Raw genomic sequence first — 24776 nt, forward strand, 5'->3', positions numbered from 1 at the left:
TGTCATCGAGCAAAAAGTCAGCGCATTTGCGCCTTGGCAACTAAGTAACTGTTGGCAGCCATGAATTTGAAATAGTAAAAGACTTCGTTTATTTGGGAAGTAGCAATAACACAAACGACAACATCAGCTCTGAATTCCAGCGAAGAATCACACTTGATAATAAATGCTACTTTGGACAAAGTAGGCAATTGAAAAGCAATGTACTAGATGTTCCAGAGTTAGATTGTTTTGATGTCTCAGCCCGCACATGGTACTTCCTGTTGAGCGGCGATGTCAGCCTTTGAATTTAAACCGCCAGCGAACGGTATCTACATAGTCCTGAAAATGTTTCTCACGATGGTTACTTAAAATGAGATTCCTCACCTTAGACTGTTTGTTCTCCTCCTCCTCCGTGCTTTGCACACAGAGTATATTAACTTCGATTGGATAACGGTTGGTTGTACAAAGGAATCGAGATAGATATAGACTTCCATATATCAAAGTCATGTGTCGAAAAAAAATTTGATTGAGCCATGTCCGTCCGTCCGTCTGCCCGTTAACATGATAACTTGAGTAAAATTTGAGATATCTTCACCAAATTTCGTACACGAGCTTATCTGGACCCAGAATAGATTGTTATTGAAAATGAGCGAAATCGGATAATACCCACGGCCACTTTATATATATAACATTTTGGAAAACACAAAAAACCTGATTATTTAGTAAATAATTCACCTAGAGTATTGAAATTTGACGTGTGGACTGATATTGACTCTTGATAAAAATTTGGAAACATTTTTTTAAATGGGCGTGGCACCGCCTACTTGTGATGAAATCAGTTTCACAAATATTATTAACCATAAATCAAAAATCATTAAACCTATCGTAACAAAATTCGGCAGAGAGGTTGCTTTTACTATAAGGAATGCTTTGAAGAAAAATTAACGAAATCGGATAAGGACCACGCCCACTTTTATATAAAAGATTTTTAAAAGGGTCTTGGACGAAAATAATAAGCTATATCTTAGCAAAAAAGACCTTTATATCAATAGAATTCTACTTTCTAAATTGAGTTATAACATTAAATTGGAAAACACTAAAATTTATTACTAAGCAATTTTCTATGTTTCGCGAGCCATAACTCGAAGAAAAATTAACATATCGTAATGAAATTTCTAGTAAAAATGGACGGGATCGGTTAAAGACCACTGCAACTTAGATATAAAACAAGTTTAAAAGGGTCGTATACTCGAATAATAAGCTATAACTTAGCAAAAAGTAGTTTCGAATCAATGATATTTCACTTATCAATTTTTATTGTAAGAGGAAATGGGAGACATTTTTTTTTTAAACGGACGGTGCCACGTGTTATGTAGAAAAGTAATTTATCTGAAATGAAATGTGCAATTGAAGCTCACGCTGAGTATATAATGTTCGGTTACACCCGAACTTAGACACCTTTACTTGTTCTTTCTGCTCTTCTCTGCCTCTTGTTACCCTGTTTATTACAGCTATCTTGCTTTCGTTTTCTTTCTGTTGCTCTATTCATCCTACATTTTTCTCTTACTATATCTTTCTTCCCGCTTTCGTCTTGCTTTCCATCTTCCCTTCTAATATTTCTCCCATCTTTGTCCTATGCCTAGTCCTATTTACCCTTTTTCATTTAACTTTTGAATTCTCTTTTTCCACCTCTCTCCTACCTCTTGTCTATCACCATTCTCCAAACCCCCTTCACAACGAGTATGTACTTGAAATACCTGCGAATTTGGACCTCAAGGGTCGCAGTACCGCCCTCTTTTTTTTAGTTCTAAATTTTGATTCAAACGGTTTCCTTCTCCTTTACCTAGTCGTTTTTACTTCATTGATCGTTATCCTCTCTCTTCTTCTTCACCCCTCTTATAACCTTTTTTTGCTCAATTTACCATGGTAATAAATCTTGTTACTCATGTTACCATATGTTACTATGATTTGCAATATGTAGTAAATATGTAGTATGGTATATCATAAGTTGGAACATATTACAGACTTAAACAAAATTTGATCAAAATCGGTAGAATAGTTAGTTACGTTGTCAATCGCGCACAAGAAATTCGGAATCCAATATCCAATTTCTTTTAAACACAATAAATGTCATGTGTTAATGATGTAATTCCAGCGTGACGTCAAGATATCCATTTTGAGTCACCTAGTAACAAAGAAATTATGTACAGAACACTCACAATTTTTTTGCTTGTTTGGTTGTTGGTTAAACCACTGACTTAGCTTTTGACTTTACGGGAGAGAGTACGTACGCGCTCTGCCTCAATAAACTCAATGTTTCTACATTTTCGATGGCTAACAGGTGAGCACATCAGAGACATATCTACACACATATTTACATAGATAGTGTGACGTTAAAATCGTATGATCGGCGCGCATATGTTGGATTGGTTGTTTAGTGGGGGTATTGGGGAGCCTAAATAAAACCTGAGAAGAGTAGCAAGCAAACATTTTTACAACAACGTGTTGTGTTCTTGTTTTTTTTTTTTTGCTGAAGTTTGTTTGTTGTTTTTAGATTTTCGTTTATTTCTTTGTAGATCGGTTTGCTTGGTTAGTTGGTTGATCGGCGCTTTTTGTTTATGGCTGAGTATGGCAATCGGTAACGTGTAATATCATGTTTAATGTGTGACTCTTAAAATTGCAATATTCAGTCGTTTGTTGTGCGTTCTCGTGTCAAAGTCGATCGTATGTAATAACGTGTTCGACGTAGGTTTATTTTTCTTTTTAAATACGGTGCGGGGTGCGTAACGTGTTTTTCGTATTGGCGGTATCTCTAGAGTACGGCGGGAAATGGAAGAGGAAATTTTTATTGGTTTTAAATAAATAATAATAGAATTGCAATTGAAAATTTAAGTGAAAAAATGTAATAAAATAAAAATATAGTGCAAAAAAAATGTTCTAAAATAAGTGAAATATCTAAATGATAAAAAAATAATAGTTGCTCAATTTAAAAGTGTTCTGTGATATAATTTGCAGGCAAATGTGAATACAACTAAAAAAAAAAAAAAAGGTTTTGTTGTGATCTGTGTTATCTAAAAAAACATGTGTTTTTGCTAAAATTCTCAGCAAAGCATTATAAATATGTAAAATATGCAAAAAAAAAGTTTGTCAGCACGTCGAAAAACCAGCTAAAAGCTGACAATGTTGTAAACTTAAAAATTTTAGTGCGCGTTTTTTGTGTTAGGATGTTTTATTTTTTGTATTTGTTATTTATTTTTGTTTGAAATGCGGCACACTGACCTTGTTGCAATTTTCCTGGTTTTGTTTCCCATTTGTTTGCTTTTATATTTTGCATGACAACACAGTTCGATGTTTTTTTGGTCGCATATAATCTCATTTATCTAATATTTGAATAAGCCTTTGTTTTTTTTTTCATCAACTAAATACCGTTTAATAGCATGCGTGTCTAAACCAGTGATGATAATCATGGTACATTTGTACTTTTTTTGGTACATTTCGCTTCCCGAAAGTACGTTGGTACTACATTGATATATTTGGTACATTTTTGCAAAATACAGTAGTACACTTCTAGTCATTTGCAAAGCAGCTCTGAGTGTACAAAAAAATTTTAAATTTTTCGAAGAAAATATATAGTTAAGTTGCTTTGTTGCCGAGTACAATTTGCCATTTGCAATTATGGATCATTTAAATATGCTTATGAAATATATCATATAACTGATTCTAAAATTGTGAACAAATTTTGCATCAATAGAATTAAAGCACAGAAAATAATAACTCAAATAACAGGGCCAGAAAATTATAAATCCTTAATTGCATTTTGCCGGAAGAATTATTACTCTCTAATAATATATGAAACTACTGATATATGTATATCAAAAATTTGGTAGTTTCGATTCGAATTTTTGAAAAAAGTGCATTGATATATTTTTAGACCTGACACCTTTAACCGATAGTAGCAGGGAGGGTATTTTTAATGCCATTATTAAATCTTTCAAAAAATTATTGGTTTCACTGCCGACAATTGCTCGGTTATGATGGGAGCAAAAAGCGGAGTGCAAGCAAGGATGAAGCAAATTGCTCCAAATATGCATGTTAATGGATGTGTTTGTCACATTTTAAATTTAGCATCAATGGCCGCTTGTGATGTATTTCCCAACAAAATTGATACATTTTTAAAAGACGTAAACTATCATTTTTGTAACAGCCTCGTTAGAAGAGCAGACTTTCAGAGTTTTCATGAACATTTCGGTACAGAAGTACGCCCCCACAAGGTGGATTTCTAGACAAGTAGTCATAGATAGAATTCTTGAGCAATGGGATGTCCTCAAGTATTATTTTAATCTTTACGTATTTGAAAATAAAAGCAGTAATCAAAATATTAATCTTATATCTGACAATTTTCAAAGTCCTATTTATAAAGTATATTTTACATTTCTTTCTTATATTTTAAATGAAATCATGTGAATATAGAAATGCAGTTTGAAGATATTCCCATACATTTACTTATTAACAAATTAAAAATTGTATAAAAAAATTTTATTTATACTCGAGTCCTATTTGGATGTTAAATATTGATTCAGACGAAAATTACTTAAATCCAGATGAAGTTTACTGCGGTGTTAATGTGGATATTATTCTATCAAACAACCTTTTCGAAAAAGATGACGTACCTACATATATTTAAGAGCTGTACTAAAAAATTTTATGTAAAACTTTGTAGTACTTTAATAAAGAAAGTAAATTTGAATGATAGAACTTTGTTGTGGGCTGCAAAGCTTTCACCAGAAAGTATTTTAAGCGGTGAAACAGATAGTATTGTGCCTTTAGTTATGAACTTGTTTCCGAAATCTACATTTGATAAAATAGAGAAAATTAATTCTGAATTTAAAGCATTAGCAGAGCATGAGAGCCTTAAAAAATTCAAGAATTTAAATATATGCAGCTTTTGGGAAGAATTAAGATCAGTTAAAAATAAATTAAATGTGCAAATGTTTTGCAATATTTATAGAATAGTTCAAGGCATATTGTCGATTCAACATTCATCCACAAAAGTAGAAAGGATATTTTCTATACAAAATTTAATTAAAACTAAATGTAGAAATAGATTTCAAACAAACACAGTTTCGAATTTAATAAAAACTAAAGACTTTATGAAATCAACTAACAAAAGTTGTCATAATATAGATACGAAAAAAAGCTTTTGTGTCAACTGAGGTATTTAAAGAACTCAAAGAAGAACAACTGTTAATGTAGTGTTTGAAACATGAGTCATTAGTATAGATGAGGCGACAATTTGTCAACTTCTATACCTGAATCTAAATATTTTGTACCTAAAATGTTTTTATGCAATGTTTTTGCATTGAATGCAGCTGTTATTTTTGTTAAATATTAATTTTATGTTCCTTACTGGTACTCAATAAAGAATTTTTTTTTATATATGTACATAATTGTACGCTTCAATCGATAAACTTCTTTTATTATTTTTACTGGAAAAGTTTTTCTTCATAAATCATATTTCCCTGTTATACTACCTTTAATTTGTGTTAGAAAATTTCCTGACTAAAAACAGTTTTTGGATAAAGAAGCAGAATATAGCTTTAGTTTGGTTCAAATTCACATCCGAAGACTTTTGGTACATTTTTTTCCCTCGTTTGGTACAAAATGAAAAAATCCATTTATCATCCCTGGTCTAAACATGCGTCACCTCTCTATCACACGTTTACCGTTGACTAGCGTCACTACCTGATTTCTTCGTTTGATTCGTGTTTATCTTCTTTTTCTTCTTATTACTTTTATTATTTTCCCCAATATTCATTTATTTATTCATTTCGTATGTCTGCCCGATTTTGTATGGCGAGTGAAAATTTTTGTGTAATTTTGCTTTGCTTGTTATGTTGGCCAAAATTTTCGCTGAACTTTTAGTTTAGTTCTCTTGTCCCCTCTCTTTGTTAACTTGATTTTTGGCTTTTTGGGTGTCGTACACGCAGATTTTGACAATCTGAGCAAAGGTATGTTGTTGTTGTTGATATGAGCCAACCATATAGTTGAACTATGGTTCATAGAGTGCATTTAAGAAGTTTCGGTCAGTCATTATGTTCCATTACATTAGAAATAATGGACCCTGTTCTGTTAAGAGTTTTTTATACTATCGGCATAAATCATATTTTATTGTGATTATGGAATTATATTACAAAAATAACAACAATTCAATAAAAATCAAAGATGAAGTTGTTATGAGCTTTAGAAAGCCATTACGTGGCATGTTTGGTCTTATTCACTAACTGTCTTTAGAGGGTAATGAAAATGAACCAACGTGCTTGCTTAATATAGCGCAGAATGCCTTTTGTCCAGAGATTACATTTAACGGTTAACCAGACGTATAACAACCGCTATCCAATAACAAAAAGTAGTTTTCTACTGAGTGCTATGTTTATTTTGAAATTTTTTCGGTCTTTCTCAGTGTTTTATTTTCAAATGATTTCTCATTTGATGGTTTTGAGTACAAGTTCTACTCAGTTTGTCAGTTAAATTACGTTTAAACTTATTCTGTAGTTTTCAAGTCTAATTTAACTTAAGTTTAAGCGGAACTTAAGCGGCTGACCTGACAAGGTTAAACGGTAGTTAACCTATCAGTAATTTGCGTTCGTTCCCAAGTAAACCCAAAAAACATTTGGGCATGAGTATCATTAGAGCTCATGTTGATAACTAGCATACTTCTAAAATCTCAAGAGTTGGTAAAGAACAAGATAGTTTCCAACTTGTACCAATGGGGATAAATATAATAAGAGCCACCAGTCTGCTACGAGTGGCGAGTAACATTGATTCCGAATGTTTTCTAAGAGGGACATTTTTGAATTGTCTCCCATTTATACATGCGGTGTAGGCACTTTATGCAAATGTTATTTTTGGAAAGAGATTTAATTAAATACAGTCGAAAAAATAAACACAAATACCCACGAAAATTTATAGAAGACATTTTATGCACATCTCGCAAAAAAAAAAAAAAAAAAAAACCAGCGACTACCACTTAGGAAACATTGAGCAAATGGCTGCGTTACTCTCGAGTTACGTCTCTTATCATAATTTATCCTCTTTGCGTGTACTCTTTAAATTTCGCGAAATCCCTCAAAAGTTGGAGATTGACGGAGATCAACTCGAGAACTATTATTCTTACAAAATTTCTCAAAGGTTGAATAGCGGTCGGATAATGATATTGAATATTCACTTGAGAATTATCAGGTTTAAGAATAATTAGAAAATGATGTTGGACAGAAACTCCAGAACTAGTTTTGTACTTCTCTAAGGCTGTATAAATTTTGACATTTTTGTTGGGTAAACAAAATCCATCTACAAATTATCTAGATAATAAAAAAAAACCTACCCCAAAGGCGGTCTTAACCAGTCACTGAAAACCTGCTCTGTACTTTAACTGAAGTTTAAATTTGACTAGAGTTTATCCAAACTTAGTTTAAGCTTAGGTTAAACAACTACTGAAAATACGGGCCTTACGGAAATCGTCTAGTTTTATTTATGGCCTTAGGTTTTTATAGAACTGTTATTTGCAAACTAAATAGTTTTCGGGAATAATACATTTCTCGTCTACTCTGTTAGATTGAACATAATGTAAACTCGATATTAGATTATAATAAGGGTTTGCAAATATTTGCTATTCTACAAAATTTTAACAAAATCGGGGGACATACATATAGCTTGATGAACATTTTTATGCATGTACTTCGTTCTGGGTTTGACCACTTTTCGGGCACTGGCGAAGTAGATCAGTTCGTTAGGAAAGGTTTTTATTGTTGAGGCTAAACTTCATTGTGCAACGTTGCAGCAAAGTCACCAAGCACGACTTTTATATCATCGCGTGCGTTCTAGGGGAACATTGAATGCGTCTTTCACCTCATCGTCTTCCTCCTCCGCCTGTGCATGGGCGCTGTTGATTTATATTTGAAAAAACTTCGCTTAATATTCGTATAGCGGCGAGAAGCTCGGCCACACATAGTACTTGGAGACAAAGTCTCTCTCCTACCACGAATCCGACACCGCAACTGCGCTTATCATGTCTCCTACAGTTAATGTAACATTTGTCGATGCTTTTTTGGCGTAATTTGTTCATTGCATTTCTTCTTGGATGGCGGTGATGATCACATTTGTCTTTACAAGGGCATCAATCAATTGGGCATTCACAACAGTCCCATCTAGGGAACGGACATTTCAGGTGCGAATCAAAGTCCCTTAAACGTTTGCAGTAAAGGGTTGTCTTTTTATCGAGGCTTGTCCTGTATTTTTTAACTGCAGTATTTTATGTGGCGTACCCATGCAGGCCTTACTTCCAGAACCAATTTTAGATAATTTCTGGGCTTTCGGGAAAATTTTGGTATAATTTCGAGACTCATTAGTAGTAGTGTTGAGACCATTGCGGGTCTGTTTTGAGTTAACTTCAGCATTGTCTAGTTGCTATTTCCAGATCAATTTAAGAATGTGTTAGGGTCATTTGGGAACTATTTGCATGATTATTTCTTGGTAATTTAGGGGCTATTTCGGGATTAGTTTGCGACTATTATCATCTTGGGATTATTACAAAGCCATTATCGAAAATGTATCGATTTGTTGCGGAAAAGGTATAGATTTGCGATTAAGAAATTCCATTTGTTATCGATTTGTTACGATAGGTTCGATAAAAAAGCAATCAACTTTCCATAACAAATAGATATTTTTTACGTTAACGAGTCGATATTTAAGAAATCGTATAGATTTCGAGTGCAGACTTTCCATTATAGGACCAGGATTACGAAAATTTTGAAATTGTGGGAGGGTAGGTGAGAGGAAACAGATTCCTTAAAAATACCACCTATATTTTCGAAATCTTATAGTTTTTGTACGCCTTATACATAGTTAATATAAAAAAAATTAGTACATAGTAGTTCTGGGAAAGAATAGCCAAACACCAGCTGCACCTTTCTTTCCACTATTCAAAGTGGTTCTCTAATAGAAAGCTAACTCCCTTTCGATAATAAATCGATATTTTCCGATAACAGTCGATAATTTATCGATAAAAAAACGATATTTTTCCGATAAAAACCGGCAACTTATCGATAACGTTTGCTATTGATGGAAAATATATAATCCTTCGATAACAAATCGCTAACTCGTCTATAACTTGCCGATAATATGACGTGTATAACATGCCCGAATACCGTCGATAACATTAATTGAGAGGCTCAAAAGGTAAAGCACAGTAAAACTGTGTGCTAATCTCAACTTTTGGAGGATTTTCTTTGCTTTCTAGTTTGCTGCTTCGGTAATGTTAAATTTCTTTAATGCCCTTATAATTATGAAACGAACCTTACAATAGGGTGGTTTTATCTAATAGACTAAAAAAAATGTCAGAATTTTTTTGGGTGCACCCACCAAAAATGTTTAATTTTGTTAGATTTTAAGATTGCCAAAGTTTTAGCACAATTGGAAGTTGTTAACCCGTGCCACTGGGGCCACTGTAAAGCCTGGTTTAACGCCCTCAGAGCATGCTTAGCACCAGAACAATACCTAGACCTCATTGAAAATCCATTGAAATACGAAAGCATTGACAAAGAAATATAAGAAAAAGGAATTAACAAAATGATAAATCTGTGGTATCTTAGTCCTGAACTTATTGCCTGGCAAATTCTTGCCCTCCAAAATCACATTATTTCAGCCCCTTGAATAAATTTAAATAAGAATAAAATAAAAACGACATTTATTATACTTGATTTTTTAAATACATACTTGATTTCATTCCAAAAATTGATAATATAGTAAGGAAAATGCAAATGAACACGGGCAAATAGGTTAAGCCGTTCCGGAGATATGGGTCGCCGAAGTCGCCAAAAAAAACGAGATTTTCAAACTTTTTTGAGGTCCTAGTGGCACGGGTTAACATCTTCCAATTGTGCTCAAACTTTGGCAAATTTAAAATCTAACAAAATGAAACATTTTAGCGGGGTACCTCCAAAAAAAATTCGACATCGATTTTTTAAAACCACCCAAATACATACACACATTAACTTAAACTCTTACGTAGTAAAACAATTAAAATATTTGTAAATTATAATTTCTACGAATTTCAAATTTCGTTGTCGCTTTTTGTTTTTTAATTCCTTTTCTTTTCGTTATACCAGCTGATTTTAAATTTCATACGCAAGTATTGCATTTGATTTGCGTTCCGAATGCTCATAAAATGAGCAAACTGATATGCAAATTAAAATTACTGTGCCATTTTGCTAAGGTCAGCATTAATTTTATGTAATTTTTTGTCTTTAATACTCACACGTTTATTTACATTCATATGGACATTCGTTCCAATGTGTTTACGTTCAGCTGAGCTTATGTATAGAGTCAGTTTTAAGCGAATTTGTTGTAGGCATTCGCAATTATTTTGACTCAATTTTCTTAATTTAGATATGGTGCGCTTGGCTACTCTCTCGATATTACTAATGGGTGGTGACAGTTTTACGACTAATGTAGGCCCGGTTTTTCAGTACTTGGTTAAGCTAAGCTTAAACTAAGTTTGCTTAAGGTCTAGTCAAAGTTAAACTCCAGTTAAACTACTGAGTAGTCTTTCAGTCACAGTTTAAGGCCGAATTTGGGGCAGGCCTTTTATACGGCAACATTGGTATTTTATTATCTAGATAATTTGTAGATACGACAACAACTGGATTTTGCTTACCCAACAAATATTTAAAAGATATTTATCCAGCGAAATATATATCTAGTTCCGGAGGTGAAATTCAACATCATTATCTAGTTATTCTTAAGCCAGATAGTTCCAACTTCAATCTCCAATCACTATCCCAACCTTTCTAAAATTTATAGTTCTCGAGTAGATCTTCAACGTCATTAGCATTTTCAAATTATTATCCAACCTTTGAGAGATTTTGAGAAATGTACAGTTCCCAAATGAATATTAGACATGTTACTCCTGTTGATATCCTACGAATACTGTAGTATCTGTAGAATCAGTAAGACTTTTATTCACTGAACTACATATGTCTACAAATATCTGATTACACTATCTACAAATGCAGGAAATAAATGCTTTGAAATTTTTTTTTTAACGAATATTCCGTAGGGTCATGATTCCAAGCCAAACATTAGGACAGGTAGAATGAGGACTCTTAAAGAGTTTTATCCCCCTCCGGGGGATTTAAAGTCTCTAATTCCTCTTACTATTAGCGATGGCTTCCGAAAGGGTGATTCAGTCACAGTTTTGAATTTATATCTCTCTTTAGTGGCATGACACAAATGCGCCTTTTAATTTTTTGATTACAGCAAGTTCGTAGTCTTGTCTTCGTTAACTGCAAGACCTTTAAGTATTTTGAACAGTGAAGGGCACGTTTATTGCGTCCGTATGACATCAATTGTACCGAATGATCTTTTTCAGCACGATGTGAAGTAATCGCACGTTAGCCCATCCTTGCAGCTAATGAAGAGCCGTTTTGATACCATAAAACTTGTCTGGACCTACTGAAAGCCTGATCGACTTGTTATAAAATCAAGAATTTTTGGAGTCCTTATTTCCGATAACATACCAAAATTTTCCTAAAAGCGTCTAGCTAGAGTAGGGCGTTTTCACAGAAAGTGTTCAACAGTCTCTTAACGTCTTTACAACTTCTGCAGTGATCATTATCCGGTATACCCTTCTTTTCCGCATACATGTCTAAAGACAGCTACATGGGTTCGGCTCTAAATCTACTCATTAGACTCCTTGTCATTATCTCATTATCATATGTTCACGTGGCACAGCTCAGAATATTCTTGCACTTTTTCTAAGTTTTCTCATTGCGCAAAATTTCCCTCTTGGCAGCGCCTATGCCTAATCCGACGCTGGCTATTCCTTCATTTCTTTCCGCTGATCCTCTACGTGTCAGCTCGTCCCAGCGGGCAGTAACTCTGTTCCTAATTATTATTAATTTTGATAGGATTATCGGGTATCTAATCTCCTTTGAAATGTTGCAATTAAGATCCCTGTTACTCCAACGATGTTAGTATGCTCTGTATTTCGGTCAACCGGTCGGTAAAATGTAGAAGATTATGTGTAGGTCTTACAACCTTAGACTAACAAAGTTGCTTCTATCATTAAAAAGAAAAGACTGTAAACTCGTGGCGGGTATTCTGACTGGACACTGCCTTCTGGAGTCACATGCCTTTGAATTAGGCTTGGTCAATGATAGCATATGTAAGAAGTGCGGGTTGGAGGAGGAAACGATCGAGCACGTTCTGTGCTCGTGCCCTGCACTTGCCAGGCTAAGACTCCAGCTATTAGGAGTGATACAGCTGTCAGATCTAGAAGCAGCAAGTGGCTTAAGTCCTAGGAAGCTTCTAGATTTGACAAGAGGACGGAGTTATTTTATAACATACATAGGTCCTGGTTTTTGATAGGGTTTGCAGTTTGGTCGTTAAAACAAACTTCTGGGAACACTACGGACTCAATCAGTATATGTGAGGTCCTCACGGACCGGCCAGTTCAACCTAACCTAACCTCTCTCATCCAGCATCTCAAACTTCATGCACTCAGCTTGTGTTAATTTTTCCTAACAAAGCGTCTGTCTACACTGTTCGTATCAACATAAGGCACACTTACACGGCGCGTTGCTCTCGTATTTAACCCTTTTCAGACGTGAAGAATCATTACCCATCTTATCAGTCGTTAGTCATTTATTTATTAAAAAAAAACCAGGAATCGAAACAAATTATCTCGAATAAAGAAAGTGGAAAGTCTGATGTTTGATCTCTGATCTGATAAAAATATGATATAGAGTGAAAAAAAGTCTTTTAAATAAAAATGTTTTTTTAATAGTTAGTGAAAGTGAAAATTTTTTTTTTATTTAATATAACAAAAGTTACAAAAATAATGCTGTTTACAGTTATAGTCCAACAGAGCCAATTTATTTGGCGAATATAAACTTAAAAACATTTAAACGTAAAATATATAAATTATATACTTAAATATAAATAAAATAAAATATCTTTGAAGCAAAAACTAAAAACTTATTCTACAACTGCATCGTTAACCATACAATGGCAACACTGTCCTCTACAAAAACCACCGAAGCTAGCGAAACGCATAAAATTAGTAAATTTTTTAGCAGCAGCTGTAATTATCACAGTAAAATTCAACAGCTGATTAGCTTCAGCTTTACATCGTCAAATTTCATTTTCATTACATGCATCTTAGGCATTAGTAAATTGTGCACTGTTAGCGCTGGTACGGTACAAAATACTGCAGCTGCTGGTACACCAGATCCCACGACAGCCGGCCCACCATACAGTGCACTCAATGCTACAGCGTTATTAGAGAAATTACATTCATTTGCAACAACACTCGGCCCACCGTCGGATAAGTCATCGAAAAATAGTGCTGCAGCAGCGAATAGTGTTGGTGGTGACGGCAGTGGTTCGACGTCAATTTTTAATCGAAAAAATTTGATTCATTTTGATTTCAAATTTTTTAATATATCCGGCAAGATTGGTACACCGCTTAGTATTGGTAAGTAGAATGTTTAAAATTTTTATTTTATGTTCATAATACCATAAATATTGCCCAAAGAAACTTTAAACATAAGCTTAAGTTTGCACTTGCGGTAAGTGCCTACATGTCGCGCTGCATACCATGCGGTGCGCTGCAAACAAAATTTCATTGTGCAGCGCAAGTGTTGCGCCTGGAGAAACCAATTATCTACATACATTGGGGGCATTCAACGAACACTAGGGGGACTCATGTAACCGTATAAATGCCTTATAAAGTGTGTAAACGTATAAATTTATCTAGTTTACGCACGAGCTGTCAAATTTTGTATGAAAAATCATTTACACAGTTTGTATAAATTTACGCGCACATTTCATTGTGTAAACGCGGTAAACTCAAAGGAATGCAACCTTGCAGACATTACAGACGGCATTTTCATCAAAAATCTCCAACATCAGCAAGTAAAGGCGTTTTATTTTTGATTTTTCACTTAATCTTGGTATTTTATAATTTGTATAACAATCAAAAAAATTTGTTTGGAAATAATACAGCTGAAAAACAATCAAGTTTATCAAGAGTATTACTAGGGGCGTTCATATAACCGCGTGTGTAAATGGATATAATTTTACACCTTATAAGTTTATATGCTATCATGAGTCCCCCTACTATTTTTGTTGATACGATGCAAACATCTTTCGATCAGTTGAGCTATAGAAAATTTGTTCTCTGAACGGCGAGTTGCCAAATTAAATAACTATCCTTAATTTTTAAGGAATAGGACTCCTAAAATTATTTTTGACTATTCTCTACAATAAACTTTAAACAGCCAAAGAACTGTCAGATAGCCGAATAAACACGTTGAGCGATTGTAGCGAAAAAAAAATTACGCTCAGTAATTTAACGTAAAGTTCCAACCGTTGGGTGAATCAAAAATACTCAACGGTGTGTTGAGAAAATTTTCACTCAGCGATTGGTCAACACTTGTGTTAGCTGAAAGGGCAATTAAAAAGGACAACTAAAAATCCGAAATAAATAATAGTTAGAAAAAAAACATGCTTTTAAAGCTAACTGAACTAAAAATTAGAAAATAATTTTTAATCACGAATAATATACCATAAAAATTAACTCAAAATAAAATTACCTACCATAAAATTTAATTTTATTACAGAATAATATAATTAAGAATAATTCTGACTAAAAAGCGTGCGGTTGTTGATATACTGAATGTTACAATTATTATATTTGGAACTATCCATGAGAAGAGGGTTATGAAAATAGAGTATTTGAATTTAATTATTCTGTTAAAAACGTAAAAATCATTATAAGTTATTTTGAGTTAATTATTTATGGTTAATTATTCGACATTCACCTACTGTTACATAAACTATTTGTGATTAAAAATTATTTTTAAAAGGGTGGTTATTTATGATTTATAATTTTAAATTTTTTGTGGTTTTTATATGGTTTTTTCACGAAATTGTCACATGGTCAAACGAAAATTTCCTTAATAGCCACTACATAAAATTTTGAATAGTCCAAAAGTCAGTTGGCCTTTTTGGTCACTTTAAATGGCCAATTGCCCTTATGACCAATTCATATGGCCATAAGTTTAATTAGCCTTACATCCGTGGACTAAATGTCACCACGCCATCAAATTATTGCATCGGTCCTTTATACGTGTGCAAAGTATCAATTGACCTTATGACCAATTTACCTTATCTCCGTTGATATTATGTCACTGCGGCATTAAACTATTGCATTGTCCTTGGTCATTGATACATTTGTAAAGTATCGACTGACCTTAATGCCATTAGAAATCTTGTAGAGGTCAATTTATCTACTATCCGTTGAATTTAAGTCACCTCAACATCAAATTATTTTATTGTCTTCGGTCCATGATACGTGCGCAAAGTAAAAATTGACCTAATGGCCATTTGAAGTGGTTCGTTTCGTTTATTAGCGTTGATTATCGTAACGAAATGATATCGTTTCGTTCGTTAAGCATGCCTGATATGAAGTTTTCGAGCTGACAGCCAAAAGGGGACATTTTTCACTCAGGTTTTGAGATAGTATAGAAATTAACGGCCATCTTCCAGTTTTTGTACGGAGGAGCATATCCGGAATTCGATTAGAAAAGTTGTTCTGATTCTTCAAAATCGATTATTTCGAATCTTAACTTAGCTACATCGTTAAAATGATCGACTAACCAAGATTATTTGTTTTTATACTCAGTCGAGCAGAGCTCACAGAGTATTTTAACTTTGATTGGATAACGGTTGGTTGTACAGGTATAAAGGAATGGAGATAGATATAGATTTCCATATATCAAAATCATCAGTATCGACAAAAAATTTGATTGAGCCATGTCCGTCGGTCCGTCCGTCCGTCCGTTAACACGATAACTTGAGTAAATTTTGAGGGATCTTGATGAAATTTGGTACGTAGGTTCCTGGGCACTCATCTCAGATCGCTATTTAAAATGAACGATATCGGACTATAACCACGCCCACTTTTTCGATATCGAAAAATCGAAAAAGTGCGATAATTCATTACCAAAGACGGATACAGCGATAAAACTTCGTAGGTGAGTTGAACTTATGACACAGAATAGAAAATTTGTAAAATTTTGGACAATGGGCGTGGCACCGCCCACTGTTAAAAGAAGGTAATTTATAAGTTTTGCAAGCTGTAATTTGACAGTCGTTGAAGATATCATGATGAAATTTGGCAGGAACGTTACTGCTATTTCTATATGTATGCTTAATAAAAATTAGCAAAAAAAATTTTTTAAAGTCAAATTTAAAAAAAAAATTTAATATCTTTATAGTATATAAGTAAATTATGTCAACATTCAACTCCAGTAATGATATGGTGCAACAAAATACAAAAATAATAGAAATTTTCAAAATGGGCGTGGCTCCGCCCTTTTTCATTTAATTTGTCTAGGATACTTTTAATGCCATAAGTCGAACAAAAATTTACCAATCCTTGTGAAATTTGGTAGGGGCTTAGATTCTAGGACGATTACGGCTTTCTGTGAAAAATGGCGAAATCGGTTGAAGCCACGCCCTGTTTTTATACACAGTCGACCGTCTATCCTTCCGCTCGGCCGTTAACACGATAACTTGAGCAAAAATCGATATATCTTTACTAAACTCAGTTCACGTAATTACCTGAACTCACTTTGTTTTGGTATAAAAAATGGCCGAAATCCGACTATGACCACGCCCACTTTTTCGATATCGAAAATTACGAAAAATAAAAAAAATGCCATATAGGAAAAAGGGATGAAACATGGTAATTGGATTGGTTTATTGACGCAAAATATAACTTTAGTAAAAAACTTTGTAAAATGGGTGTGGCACCTTCCTTATTAAGTAAAATAAAATGAAAAAGTTCTGCAGGGCGAAATCAAAAGCCCTTGGAATCTTGGCAGGAATACTGTTCGTGGTATTACGTATATAAATAAATTAGCGGTCCCCGACAGATGATGGTCTGGGTCACCCTGGTCCACATTTTGGTCGATATCTCGAAAACGCCTTCACATATACAACTACCACCACTCCTTTTAAAAACCCTCATTAATACCTTTAATTTGATAGCCATATTGTACAAACGCATTCTAGAGTCACCCCTGGTCCACCTTTATGGCGATATCTCGAAAAGGCGTCCACCCATAGAACTAAGGCCCGCTCCTTTTTAAAATACTCATTAATACCTTTAATTTGATAGCCATATTGTACAAACAAATTCTAGAGTCAGCCCTGGTCAACGTTTATGGCGATATCCCTAAATGGCGTCCACCTATAAAACCATGGCCCTCTTAAAATACTCTTTAATACCATCCATTTGATACACATGTCATACAAACACATTCCAGGGTTACCCTAGGTTCATTTTCCTACATGGTGATTTTCCCTTACTTTGTCTACATAGCTCTCAACTGAGTATGTAATGTTCGGTTACACCCGAACTTAGCCTTCCTTACTTGTTTTAAAGATATGTGTTATTGCTATACAGTTTAAGAGAAGCCATTGAGGCACGCGTTGGCTCTCTCCAAAGATATTACTTATTATATAGAGATCATATTTATTAACTTCCATGGAGATGGAATGTAAGAAAGTGAGTTTTTTGGAACCGGAATTTTTCCAACTTCCTTTATAAAAGTAAGGTATTTTCTGCTTCCAAAACAGATGACTGTACACCGAATGGTACTCTAAAAAGAAGAGTAGAGGGCTCTTAATCAAAGCAGTGGACGTACTAACGCATGGATACAAGTAGGATTTGAGGGGTGGGGAGAGAAATGTTAGGCGGTGATTTCGAAATTAATTCCGACTCTGGTCAGCCGAAGTGGTAGGGTTCAATGATCATTTGTGCGCTAACATCCCTGCTAGACAGCTATCAGCCATTTGAGGCAACAACTGACAGATATGGCTGATGGAAATTTACACTACAGCGTAAAGCAAAGTTTCTATCACGTTGTTAGAAGCGACATGGCAAACCTGATGTCAACATTTTGTATACGTGCATACATACCATGGTTTTCCATAGGAATAAAAGGAAAAATGTATGCGAGCGTATTAGTGATGTCAAAAATTCTGTTAAGGTGTTGGAGTTTTAGTCAGCTCTATCATGATGGACAAAGTATCGATTAGGCACATGTATAGCGATTCAGCGAGGGTAACTTATTTTTCAAAGAAACACTTCTATTTTTTGAATAGTTAGGAGACAAGACGAGTGAGATTCGAATAGAGTATACATCAACCGCCTGTTTACTATACCTTACTCTTCCACGATAAGCATTCCTACAGTAGTCTGCTCTGAGATCTTTAACATTATTCGAAAAAGAAATATTCCTTCGAAATTACTCCGCAAGGACTTGTTGAAATGTCATAGCATTTAATAAAATAAAAGTAGCCGAATATTCAGATCTTTGAGTAAAAATATTTTTTTATATATTCGGCGCTTAAGACATCAGTTTAGATGCGATACCTCTTGCTCCCTTTACACATAACCCATTACCAAACATTAAAAGTAGCTGAAGTTAAGCCTACAAACGATGTCAAAATATTTGGCCAAATAGTCTCTTATTATTTTAGCTGTTAGTCGAATTAAGCATTGAGAATCATCAACCATTGACTTGTACGTAGACCTTTATTACAAGAACACTTCAAACAATACGTTTTTATTTTTCTTAAATTTTTTTATTTTTGCTCAGTTGCCCTTCAATACAATTTTTTGCCCGCTTTTCGCTTCCGCTTGGTCCATTTCGTTTAAAAATGTATTTCTATTTTCGTATTTAAGGTGTATAAAAATAATCATGACATGCTGTCCCTCTTACAAGGCATGCACTTAAATGTGTTTGGACCATGGTTGCCACTTTCGCTCATATCAACCAAAAATGGTTCATTCCACTTGATCATTTTATATTTTCAGTTTCGTTCGCGGTCTACCCCGACGGGTCGATAATATATATGTACATACGTCAGCGTGGAAGATGGTGTTTTTATACTCAACTGAGCAGAGCTCACAGGGTATATTAACTTTGTTCGCATAACGGTAATCCGTAACGTCATAAAATAATCGAGATAGATATAGACTTCTATATATCAAAATGATCTGGGTGAAAAAAGAAATTCATTCATGTCCGTCCGGCCGTCTGTAAACACGATAACTTGAGTAAATTTTGAGATATCTTGATGAAATTTGGTACGTAACTTCATGGGCGCTCATCTCAGGTTGCTATTTAAAATGAACGAAATCGGTATACAACCACGCCCACTTTTTCGATATCGAAAATTTCGAAAAACGGAAAAAGTGCGATAATTCATTATCAAAGACCGGTAAAGCGATGAAACTTGGTAGGTGCGTTGACCTTATGACGCAAAACAGAAAATTAGTAAATTTTTGGACAATGGGCGTGGCACCGCCCACTTTAAAAGAAGGTAATTTAAAAGTTTTGCAAGCTGTAATTTCGCAGTCGTTGAAGATATCATTATGAAATTTGGCAGGCACGTTGCTCCTATTATTATATGCGCGCTAAAAAAAATTTGCAAAATCGGATGACGAACACGCCCACTTTTAAAAAAAAATTTTTTTAAGTCAAATTTTAACAAAAAATTTAAAATCTTTACAGTATATATGTAAATTATGCCAACATTCAACTCCAGTAATGATATGGTGCAACCAAATACAAAAAGAAAACAAAATTTCAAAATGGGCGTGGCTCCGCCCTTTTTCATTTAATTCGTCTAGAATACTTTTAAGGCCATAAGTCGAACTAAAATTTACCAATGCCTGTGAAATTTCGTGTGTGCATAGATTCTATGACGATAACTGTTTTCTGTGAAAATAGGCGAAATCGGTTGAAGCCACGTCCAGTTTTTATACACAGTCGACCGTCTGCCTTCCGCTCGGCCGTTAACACGATAACTTGTGCAAAAATCGATATATCTTTACTAAACTCAGTTCACATAATTATCTGAACTCACTTTGTATTGGTATAAAAAATGGCCGAAATCCGACTATGACCACACCCACTTTTTCGATATCGAAAATTACGAAAAATGAAAAAAATGCCATAATTCTGCACCAAATATGAAAAAAGAGATGAGACATGATAATTGGATTGGCTTATTGACGCAAAATGTAACTTTAGAAAAAACTTTGTAAAATGGGTGTGATACCTAATATATCAAGTAAAATGATAAAGTTCTGCAGGGCGAAATCAAAAGCCCTTGGAATTTTCGCAGGAACACTGTTCGTGGTATTGCATACATAAATAAATTAGCGCTACCCGACAGATGATGTTCGGGGTCACCCTGATCCACATTTCGGTCGATATCTCGAAAACGCCTTCACATATACAACTAAGGGCCACTCCCTTGTAAAATCCTAATTAATACCTTTAATTTGGTACCCATATCGTACAAACACATTATAAAGTCACCCCTGGTCCACCTTTATGACGTTATCTCGGTTGTCCTACATACGTCCGATAAGTGGTTGTTGCTATATCTTGGAATCTGTTATATATTTCTAGTTTGATATACGTGAGTGTACGATGCTGGAGGCGGCCTCAGCAACATCCAGCAACGCCAGGTCTCTTAAGATAGCTCAAACTTTTCAGCCCAATCAAAAAACGAGACCGTACTAAATTGCACAATATTTAATGCTAATTTAATACGGGTTAATTAAATTTATTACACATGTATTTTTAAAAATATCGAGAGTTGGGCTAGCTTAAGTTTAAGCTAGCCCACCCATACCGCACAATCAAAAACAAGTAAGGAAGGTTAAGTTCGGGTGTAACCGAACATTACATACTCAGTTGAGAGCTATGTTGACAACATAAGGGAAAATAACCATGTAGGAAAATGTACCGACGGAAACCCTGGAATGTGTTTGTATGACATGTGTATCAAATGAAATGCATTAAAGAGTATTTTATGAGGGAGTGGGCCATAGTTCTATAGGTGGACGCCATTTAGGGATATCGCCATAAGGGTGGGCCAGGGGTGACTCTAGAATAGTATCAAACGAAAGGTGTTAATGAGTATTTTAAAAGGGAGTGGGCCTTAGTTCTATAGGTGGATGCCTTTTCGAGGTATCGTAATAAAGGTGGACCAGGGGTGACTCTAGACTTTGTTTGTACGATATCGGTATCAAATGAAAGGTGTTAATGAGTATTTTTAAAAGGGAGTGGGCCTTCGTTCTATAGGTGGTCGCCTTTTCGAGATATCGCCATAAAGGTGGACCAGGGGTGACTCTAGAATATGTTTGTACGATATGGGTATCAAATGAAAAGTGTTAATGAGTATTTTAAAATGGCGTGGGGCTTAGTTCTAAAGGTGGACGCCTTTTCGAGATATCGCCATAAAGGTGGACCAGGGGTGACTCTAGAATGTGGTTGTATGATATTGGTATCAAATTAAAGGTATTAATGACAGTTTTAAAAGGGAGTGGTGGTAGTTGTATATGGGAAGGCGTTTTCCAGATATCGACCAAAATGTGGACCAGGGTGACCCAGAACATCATCTGTTGGATACCGCTAATTTATTTATATATGTAATACCTGGAAAGATTTCAAGGGTTTTTTATTTCGCCCTGCAGAACTTTTCCATTTTCTTCTACTTAATATGGTAGGTGTCACAACCATTTTACAAGTTTTTTCCAAAGTTAGATTTCGCGTCAATAAACCAATCAATTACCATGTTTCATCCCTTTTTTCGTATTTGGTATAGAATTATGGCATTTTTTTTCATTTTTCGTAATTTTCGACATCGAAAGAGTGGGCGTGGTCATAGTCAGATTTCGTTCATTTTTTATACCAAATAAAGTGCGTTCAGATAAGTACGTGAACTATGTTCAGTAAAGATATGTCGATTTTTGCAGTAGTTATCGTGTTAACGGCCATGTGGAAGGACAGACGGACGACTGTGTATAAAAACTGGGCGTGGCTTCAACCGATTTCGCCCATTTTCACAGAAAACCGTTAACGTCATAAAATCTATACCCCAAATTTCGAAAGGATTGGTAAATTTTTGTTCGACTTATGACATTAAAAGTATCCTAGACAAATTAAATGAAAAAGGGCGGAGCCACGCCCATTTTGAAATTTTCTTTTATTTTTGTGTTTTGTTGCACCATATCATTACTGGAGTTGAATGTTGAAATAATTTACTTATATACTGTAAAGATATTAAATTTTTTGTTAAAATTTTACTTTAAACAAATTTTTTTTTTTAAAGTGGGCGTGGTCCTTCTCCGATTTTGCTAATTTTTATTAAGCGTACATATAGTAATAGGAGTAACGTTCCTGCCAAATTTCATCATGATATCTTCAACGACTGCCAAATTACAGCTTGCAAAAGTTTTAAATTACCTTCTTTTAAAAGTGGGCGGTGACACGCCCATTGTCCAAAATTTTACTAATTTTCTATTATGCGTCATATGCTCAACTCACATACCAAATTTTATCGCTTTATCTGTCTTTGGTAATGAATTATTGCACTTTTTCGGTTTTTCGATATCGAAAAAGTGGGCGTGGTTATAGTCCGATATCGTTCATTTTAAACACAGATCTGAGATGAGTGCTCAGGAACCTACATACCAAATTTTATCAAGATACCTCAAAATTTACTCAAGTTATCGTGTTAACGGACGGACGGACGGACATGGCTCAATCAAATTTTTTTTCGATCCTGATGATTTTCATATATGGAAGTCTATATCTATCTCGATTCCTTTATACCTGTACAACCAACCGTTATGCAATCAAACTTAATATACTCTGTGAGCTCTGCTCAACTGAGTATAAAAAGAAAACGTACCTATTTAATTACAGCGTATTTAATGCTAATTTAATATGGGTTCATTAAATTTATTACACTTGTATTTTAAAAAAACGAGACGGTACTAAATTGCACAATATTTAATGCTAATTAGTGCGGGTTAATTAAATTTATTACACATGTATTTTAAAAAATATCGAGGGTTGGACTAGCTTAAACTTAAGCTAGCCCAACCCGCATGCACAGTCAAAAAACGAGACCGTACTAAATTGCACAATATTTAATTCTAACTTAATCCGGGTTAGTTATATTCATTACACTTGTAATTTAAAAAAATATCGAGCTTAAGTTTAAGCTAGCCCAACCCTCGATATTTTTTAAAATACATGTGTAATAAATTTAACTAACCCGTACTAAATTAGCATTAAATATTCTGCAATTTAGTACGGTCTGGTTTTTTATAGGGCTGAAAAGATTGGGCTAGCTTAAGAGACCTGGCGTTGCTGGATGTTGCTGAGGCCGCCTCCAGCATCGTACACTCACGTATACCAAACTAGAATATATAACAGATTCCAAGATATAGCAACAACCACTTCTCGGGCGTACATATGTAGGACAACCAAAGAAACTCATAAACATACCAAGGAAAGTTATCTATCGAATTTCGCAACCAAAGGACGCTGGTCGTTGGACATGGATGCTTACATAGCTGGGATTCCCTTTAGCACTATTGCTGCTTTAAATTTTGCTTAAATTTGCAAGTTTGGACTTTTTCAACTAGCTATTGTTAAAAAAAAAAACAGTTTGGTAAGCCTCGTATGAACCTATGTTCACTGCTGTGGTTGTCACACCAGATTTTTGTATCATTTGTCGACGCTTTCGGACGGCAAATTGCTTGGAGGACCTCCGGCTGCCAGCAAGCCGCAAACTTTTCATACATCGCCATACCTATACTTCTACGTTGTTTCTTATGAACTGTCTTCCTTTCATTATATTATTTTTATTTTTATTTATATGGACATTAATATTTACGAAGTGTGCTGCACCGCTGGCGCTTAGTACTTACATAAATGTGTCTAGCGTCTGCGCTCTCCAAAGTTAGCTCGCGTTTACTTGCGTGTATGATTTAACTTTTTTCTTTGCATTTTTCCACTGAAGCTTTGATTTCAAATAATGCACTTCCACGCTGTCATGGTCTCACCTCCGGGTTTGACTCCAAAAGAGTTGTGTTCAAACTGTCTGCTGGCTGACTAGTTCGTTAAGTTGAGTGGGCAAGTGGGTTTATTTTATTTCTTCTCTGCATTATACCTAGTTGTGCTCTCCTTGCAATGTTAATAATGACTTTAATGATCGCGATAGATATAGATGTTAAATTGGTTTGATGTTACCTGAAGGACATAGGAATTCACAGAAATAATTTCTACAGTCAAGGCCATACTCTTCAAGAATCCTGTTTCAAACAAACCTGCCTACTTCTGTCTAAAGCAGTCTTCGACATCCAAGAAAGGATAGAAACGAGAGTGAATTGCTGAAAGGTATGACAATGACATCTCACATTTGCTACATGGCTACAAATTTTTTGTACGACTGTATATAGTATGGTCAATAGGGTCTTCTCGAATAGTCACGTCTTTTTTCTCGTTCTTGTTGGCAGTTGTAAATAGTTTGATTGGCTTATAGAGAAAAGAGATGGCTGAAATCTAGCTTGGTGTGTCGTAGGAGAGGAGAAAATTCTTGCATCTTCCAATGACACAGGGGGCTTTTCTTTTTGCACTGGTTAAAGGGGTCCAAATAGATTGATCGTAGGAATAGGAGTGTAACACCAAATGCTTCAGAGGAAATATCTCGAGTACGGAAGATATGACGGAATACCTAAAAAAATAAATATGACTGCTGTATACGTCCGAGAAGGTTTAAACCTACTGAGCCTACAGGGTTTTATGTCGACCTCGAGGGACAGCTGCTAGGAAGACGCATTTTTCGCTGAGATGCTT

General features: G+C 34.8%; 2 protein-coding genes across 10 annotated transcripts in view; one reads left to right on the plus strand and one right to left on the minus strand.

Annotated features, from left to right (window-relative positions):
• The window catches only part of ort (ora transientless), a 234170-nt gene extending 210170 nt beyond the window's left edge, over positions 1-24000 (minus strand). The window contains exon 1 of the mRNA XM_067758175.1: positions 23849-24000. The gene's annotated coding sequence lies outside the window, so the exon portion shown is untranslated. The remainder of the gene's footprint in view (positions 1-23848) is intronic.
• Positions 1-24776, plus strand: part of LpR1 (Lipophorin receptor 1) — a 1438611-nt gene that overhangs the window by 21535 nt on the left and 1392300 nt on the right. For 4 of the 9 annotated variants that reach the window (XM_067758130.1, XM_067758126.1, XM_067758106.1 and 1 more), the window contains exons 1-2: positions 2659-2881; positions 12888-13510. In XM_067758130.1, the coding sequence (XP_067614231.1) occupies positions 13042-13510 (469 nt within the window). In that variant the 5' untranslated portion in view covers positions 2659-2881; positions 12888-13041. Of the gene's footprint in view, positions 1-2658; positions 2882-12887; positions 13511-24776 lie in introns of those variants that run through there. The other 5 variants (XM_067758136.1, XM_067758132.1, XM_067758117.1 and 2 more) reach the window with 4 other exon arrangements.

The sequence above is a fragment of the Eurosta solidaginis genome, chromosome 1 (assembly GCF_040869045.1).
Source record: "Eurosta solidaginis isolate ZX-2024a chromosome 1, ASM4086904v1, whole genome shotgun sequence".
In the NCBI taxonomy this organism is placed as follows: Eukaryota; Metazoa; Arthropoda; class Insecta; order Diptera; family Tephritidae; genus Eurosta; species Eurosta solidaginis.